This window comes from Anoplolepis gracilipes, chromosome 8 (genome assembly GCF_047496725.1).
Source record: "Anoplolepis gracilipes chromosome 8, ASM4749672v1, whole genome shotgun sequence".
Classification (NCBI taxonomy): Eukaryota; Metazoa; Arthropoda; class Insecta; order Hymenoptera; family Formicidae; genus Anoplolepis; species Anoplolepis gracilipes.
The window spans coordinates 10,250,116-10,257,703 of record NC_132977.1 but is presented as its reverse complement, the minus strand read 5'-3'; the positions used below and the strand labels follow the sequence as shown (position 1 = coordinate 10,257,703).

Here is a 7,588-nt window from a genome sequence, read left to right as displayed (position 1 = left end):
CGTCTGTTGTCAGAAATTACTAGATATCCTTAGTTGGTACATTTCACTCTCACTCTTGGAACATTATCAAGATGTTATTTGATCCGCATGAGATCTAAATTGGTAGCGACCGCGTTCAGTACAGCATTGCTAGTATTGCAACACGTTGTACAAGAGCTCTGTTCTACACGTGCGATTGCACAGTAAGATATAAGTAGAGTAAGATACCAGTAGAGCATGGAGAAACCTATAGTTCGAGCGAGAGTGGTGAAGGTCCTCGGCAGGACGGGCTCTCAAGGACAATGTACGCAGGTCAAAGTAGAATTCTTGAACGAACAAAATAGACAGCTCATCAGAAACGTCAAAGGTCCCGTGCGCGAAGGAGATATTCTGACGCTTTTGGAATCCGAGCGAGAAGCAAGAAGACTTCGTTAAATCGAAAGGAACAATTATCGCACGCCTTATGTGAATAATTGGTGGAATGTTGGAAGAGTTGTGCTTAAAATTATCTTGATATTCCAACCATGAGTATACCAATATCAAAGAAGAAAAGACTATTATTGGCTTTCGCGCATATATGAATTTATCATTTTTTTATATTGGAATAATGTATCAAATATTTCCCTCTGCTCATGTTTATAAAAAGTGAATTACATTTTCTTACGCCTATTTTATCATGCTAATAAATCAGTTAACGATATGTATATTCTTTATTTCACACACATGCATTATAATCTTAATTATATCTAACTAAACATTTTTGGTGAAGTTTGTGAAGAGAATTAAAAATAATCGCAGTTAAGTCAAGGTTAATAAACACTAGTAGTTTTTTAAATTGAATTTAAATAAATTAATTAAATTTAATTAAATTTAATGCGCCTTATTTTGTTTATAAAATGCAAATATTCATAAATCTTCACCCAAGTTTATATGAAAGGTTAATATTTAACATTTTAAAGATTTAAAAAAAAATCTGTTTTACGTAATGATTTAAAATTTTTTAACTATTTATTATAATTATTTTAAAAGATCTAATTTTAATTTGTCAACAGTTGGTATTTGCAACACTTAAAACAGTTCTTTAACAATCAGTAGTTATCATTGTAATTACACCGATAATAGATAAAAACTATCAGTTACACAAAATATATGATTTTCTCTATCGACTTACAATTAGAGATAATCCCAATAATAATAAATTTTATTTAAATAACATTAATCATCGCATATATGTGTATAATATATAGGTTTTATTTTTATTTAAATTTTCTTCTAAATAATAATCAAAATTATATATACATATATATATATATATATATATAATTATTATATGTACATATATGAAAGATAATTTATTATAAGACACATTCCTTTGAAAACCTTGACAACTCAGATAACAAAGTTCAATTGATCGCAAAAAATATCCTGAAGTCCATTGTACTTGTTACACATATGTTGTGCTATCAAACTGGGGTCGGTCAGCTGACTCATTGTCAATTAAGCGGCTGTCATGCGCACACGCAGGCCATGCGCGAGCATGAAGCACAGGTCGGGAGTCGGTGGAAGTGCGTGAATAGCACCAACGCGCATTTTCTTCGCCTTTCACGGCTGGTGGGGCCGAGAGAGGCACGGGTGTCAAAGTTTGCGAGATGCCGTGGTTTATCGGCGGCCAATCCGCTGCGCGAGATCCGCGCGAGAGAACGGGGATGCCGAACCGATTAGAAGGCACCAGAGTTGCATACGATCGATCGGCCAGCTTAGTGTAATGCCGTGTCGCGAATTGGTACGCGCGTGACCGTCGTCGCGCTGTAAATACGTTCTTACAATACTCATTTACGCACAATTGTAGGACCAATACTTGCCACGAACTAGACCATTCGGACCGCAGCGCCAAGACTCACAAGTGTGAATGTGCGAGTCACTTAGGTAAATAAATTAAATGCATACTATGCCTATATACCGCGTTTAACGTAACGTCGATGTGCGCGCGCATTTCCAAATATGAAATATATAATATAATATATATTATACATATATGTATTACATTATACATACATACATATATTTAGGTACAATATGTATATTTTTTAAATATGTGTATTTTAAAGTAAATATATTTGTTAAATTTATATTATATAACTATGTAAATATATCTATAATTATATATAATTAGAACTTTTTATATAAATTCTTATGTAAATAATAAGTGCCGATAGCATTTATTTCAGATATGCTTGATATAAGTGTGTATTTTTTTATTATTCAATATATTTAGTATAATTGATTAATTTATTGATAGTGATGTATCTTCATCTTTCGAAAGTGTGCAAAAGCTGTTGAAATGCATCGTTCTCCGCGCATGCTTCAGCTTTTCTATCAGGCCAGCTGCAACGGTATCTCTATATATATAGTTCTGTCGTTATTTGACGGAGTGGAGTGCATTGCACGCACGTGGCACGAAGAATAGCTGACTGGAAGTTTTTTTCTTAATTTTACGATAAAACTGTTGTGTATGCTTCATATCTCGTTTATTTTTTGAAATATATATTGAATATATTTTCTCAAGAATTTTACGTGCAATTTTTACAATCAGCTAAGAAAATTTTAATGAGATACTGAAGTATTTATAACTTGAAGAATCTCTCAATAAAAAGAAAGAAAAAGAGAGAAGAATTATGGTTGTTCATATATACATTTTGCTTATTAATATAAAAGTACGGAATATTCTCGACGAGAAAAAGGTTTTAGAATGAACAATGTAGGTAATTAAAATTTTTATTAGTAACGATTGCAATGCAAACATAATTCAAATGTTAATATTTCTCATTGTTATGAAGAAACTCATTCATTTTTGCCATCTTCCTATAAACGATGGATAAATAGAAATAGTCGTTTTATTGAGCTTGTTATTATTTTGGATTCTTGAATTTTGTTGCATAATTTGTTTACTATCTTTAAAAACGAAAAAATATTAAAAACATTTATTTATAATATACACATATTATTTATAGGAAAAATGGCAAAAATGAATAAAAAAAGAAATTACACTATTAGAATGATCAATGTTGAGGATAATAAATTACAATTAATATTTCTCTTTAATTAATATATGTATAAAATAATGCGACGAATCCATCGTACTCTTTGCGTAAGTGCAAACTAAATTACGTGAAAACACGTGAACTTATAGTGATGCATGAATTTTGCCGACGTGTACAATGTTGCGAAGTGCTATTTATGATGTTGAACATGAACTTTTATTAATTACATAAGTCAACTTTAATAAAATAACATCTATAATTAGGGCATAGAGAGCGGTAGAAAGGAATAGAGAATATCTACAACTCCTCTTCTTTTCCCAAAAAGATAGAAAATAGAAATATATTAATGTATACATATACATATGCAAATGTATTAAGTCTCTCTTATATTCAATTTAATATTAACTATCAAATTAATATATTAAGTTTACTTTTAATCAAGTAAAATTATTATCTGCATTTTTTGTTTGCATAAAATTATACTTTTTAAAAATTCTAAATAATCTTTGATTGTATGAAAATACTATTATATATATATATATATTTATTTATTTATAATATCAATATTTTTAATAGTAATATTTTTTTATAAATATTAAGATAAACACTTTATATGACTTTTCTAAATAACTAAAAATAACATTGGCCGTTAGAGCTAGAAAAATAGATTATCGTGATAAAGATTATAAAACAATCATACTATAATAAAAAATATGTATTGAATCTATGAGATATATTTACGTAACAACACATGTGCGTAATTATCTAAAATTATAGATATTCCTTGCGTGATCTGTTTCTATCTATACGATATCATTTTTTATCGCATGCGCAACAATGCAATAGAAAATAATTTTCTTATGTATGTTATTACAATTATAACATACATTTTTACTAAAAGAATATATCCATCCAATCATGTTTTATATTTTTTTCTATCAATATATTTATAAATTTTAGGCGTTCGTTGTAAATCGATCGTCCGTAAACCAACGTAACTACAACCATGGTGGAAGGCAGAAAAAATAACATGCAAAACGGACTGCTCAGTAATGGAGTTAACGGGTGAGTTCCTAACAAAATTACAGACTTTTGTCTTATATTCTCTGCAGTGACTTTCTAAAAGTATAGTTTATAAGTTTGAAAAAAAAGAACAAAAATAAATTTTCCTCAAGCTTCATTTGAACAATGAGTTCGAAACCGTATCGATAAAAATATTAATCGAAAATATATCGGAAAAAACAGAATTGATAGAAAACGATTTCTTTTACGATAACTGCGGAGCTGTAATGCTCAATTTTGTAGCTTGTGGAAATAATGCAATGTGCTCGCTTAGAGTTACACAACATTTAGGATGCACAACATCGATTATCATTATTATCATGTTTAGCAGTTTAATCAGTGTTATCGGAATTCCTTCTCTCAATATACTTGATGATGTTTTCATTTATATTTCACTGAACTTTTATCTTCATAACGTTTGGTATATTCTTTCATGCAAACGCTAATATGTATCTATGCATATATAGAGTATTTCTCAACAAATTCCTAATGCTTTTTTAATATTTTGGAATTATTATTGCTTGATAACAAAAATTAATTGCGAAAAATTAATCAAGAAATAATATTAAGATAATTTAAAAATTAATCGTATTTTCAAAAAATATTTAATAATTATTTATATACATATATAAGGTAATTTTTATTGTAATAAACAATAATATATAAGCTAATTTGGGGGCTAAATATAATAAATTAAATTGATTATATATAAACAAACATATATATTATAGTTTGAGATTAAACTTAAGATTAAAATTAACTGCAGAATATCTACATTTTACAAAGAAATACAAATAATTAATATTGATGTAATCAGCTGTATCGGATAACTTGTGCAAATTTTTGTGCAAGCTAATAACTTTGAACTAAAGAATCGCAATTTTTCCATGATAAGGTCAATGAGCAACTGGTAATCGCCGATAACTTATTCCGTTTGATAGTCGCCAACAGAGTAACAGAATCTCAAGATACATGTATGTACCTCGGAATTTGAACTTTGTCGCTGCGACATCTCCGGCAATACTCAGGCTTTAAGTATAAGACCTTCGGCTTCCAGGAAGTATATCGCATATTCTATCAGATAATAATCATAAGCTAATTGTTAAGTCTTTTTTTATCATATCGATAATTTCGATAATTACTTTACAGCATTTAACAAAAAGTTGTTTAACTAGAGTGTAATAAAATAATAATGTCATCGAAGATGAAAAAAGAGTTTTCATGATATAGAATATTTTATGGGTTTTATATATTAATATGGGTAAAAGAAAAGATAAATTCAATTAAAACAATTTATATTGAATCGACTTTTGGTGCCAAAGCTTGCACCTAAACGATTTTTCTTGAGTAAGATATTATGAAAATCACCACAAATCAATCGCGCCTACGAAACAAAATTAACTAAAAATATACTATACTGTATTTAAAAAATTTTAGTCCATATATCACAAACACAAAAAGATAGAAGATGACTTAACATTGCCGATAATGGAGGACTTTGCACTTACTTGGTACTTGATATGTATTTCGTTCCGTATTATCTCATCCGTACAAAGCGTATTGATCTTCGAACGGGTATCAAGAGATATCATTTCAAGATTTCTGTATAAGTGATCAAAAACAATTTATTATACACACGTAAAAAAGTTTATAAACAGGAAAATAAACGCACATTTATCGCACGAATTAAATATTAGAATTAAATATTATATTATGCTTACATAATATGTATTGCATAGTTTTTCTCGACTCTTTTAAAATAGTTTCTTCTCTCGCTGTATGTTTAAAATTATAAGAAAATATACACTGGCATAAGAGAGAGACGCAATGACTTTTTTTATCGTCTCGACCACAAGATTGGTGATTTACATGAAGTAACATATTGCTCAATTGCAAAATTATAACTGTTTGTATATTATTTGTTTTATTTTTCTACTAAGTTAAAAAATATTTTTTTCATATTTTTTTACAGCAGTATTTTATTATTGTCAATCAATTTGATACATCTTAATACCTGTATTGCTTTGTCAAAACATTTTTTTTATAATTCCATCTGATTTCTCCTTTTTACAAAAAAGAAATATAAAGACTGTATCCATTTTTTATACAAACCGGTTTATGATGAGATTCATATTATAAACAGATATCTGGAATTTCCTTATCGAGACTTCAACGATTACAGCTTGGCTAGCGAATGTTAGAGTATTCTTTATGGCGTTCACCTATGTGTATATATGTGTGTGCTGCATAATTTACGACCGTCTGCATAATTACGATGACCTAGGGAGTGGGAATGAGCCCGTCAATATGTAATAATTTATCTTAAAATACTTTGTTTTAAATTATATGCTATTACGATTCTTATTTGTCTCTCTATGCGAGTTATCCGATTTATTGTTGATTACATTTATTATAATTTCCAGTTTCGATAAATTAGTTAAAACAACTGTGAGTAAATTAATTAATAGTATTAAAGTAACACTTGCGCGAACGCTCTTTTATTTCTTTTTTTTTCTTCCATCACAAATGTTTCCTTTTATTATTTTCTCAGGTCACGAGCAATTTATCTTTAATTATTAGTCGAAATACATATATAAAGTCCATGCGCGTTTGATCAATGAACAATTGCGTATAATATTATCATAATTTTTAATTAATTGACTTTTTAATTATGTACTTTTAATTAACTAGTACTGTGATATTAGATTATAGGGCTTATCGATACACGGTCAAATAGGTCGCTAGTGAAAATTGTATATGCGTTTTTGCGTCATACTGTTATCACGCTTATTGGACATTTGTTTAAGCGGACTTTGCACTTCTTATTGTGTAAGCGACGTTTACTTCGGCAACTGCACATCGTAGATTACTCACGGAATGACTTTGTCGATAGTAACCAGTCGTGGTTCTGCGAAATTTTACCTCATCATTTACCAGTCATTTTTTCGTTAAGATTCCTAATATTTGGTCATTTAGTCAATATTACAAGACTTTACGATTAATATCTTTTATATAAGACACGCCTCGCTATATTTGGTAACTCAAAATAGAAAGATAAGAATATACTGGATAATTATAATTGTTTTTTATTTGTTAGTGAATCAATCATTTAATTCATTTATTTGTAAAATTAATTTTTTATCTTCCTTTAACTCGTTTCTTAACAAATATTTATTAATTTTTATATCTCTATAAAATGATAATTAATGTTTTACTTTATTGCTTGCTGATTCTTATACTTGAAATCTTTTTTCTATAGATTTAAGACTTGAATTATGCAAGTATAAATAATAAGTTGTGACATATACAGGTAACATATAAATGTAGACACATGTACACACATTTGGTATTTCATAATAAAATGTCATAAAGATGTACAATTTGAGATGAATAGTTTTAACTATTGACGCAATTTTTGTTTCAACATTACTTATGAGATTATATTTTTAAATAAAGATATCGCTGCCAAGAAACTTTTAATAAACTTAAATAAATGTTTACGATAG

General features: G+C 28.5%; 2 protein-coding genes across 2 annotated transcripts in view; both read left to right on the top strand.

Annotated features, from left to right (window-relative positions):
* The first annotated feature begins 86 nt into the window (after positions 1 to 86).
* LOC140668428 (small ribosomal subunit protein eS28) lies at positions 87 to 676 on the top strand. The gene has a single exon (XM_072897423.1). The coding sequence runs from the start codon at positions 217 to 219 to the stop codon at positions 412 to 414; it is 198 nt and encodes a 65-aa protein (XP_072753524.1). The 5' UTR covers positions 87 to 216; the 3' UTR covers positions 415 to 676.
* An 850-nt stretch (positions 677 to 1,526) lies between these two features.
* LOC140668322 (ATP-binding cassette subfamily G member 4) overlaps positions 1,527 to 7,588 on the top strand; it is a 30,408-nt gene continuing 24,346 nt past the window's right edge. The window contains exons 1-2 of the mRNA XM_072897238.1: positions 1,527 to 1,905; positions 3,981 to 4,085. Coding sequence (XP_072753339.1) covers positions 4,027 to 4,085 — 59 coding nt within the window. The 5' untranslated portion in view covers positions 1,527 to 1,905; positions 3,981 to 4,026. The remainder of the gene's footprint in view (positions 1,906 to 3,980; positions 4,086 to 7,588) is intronic.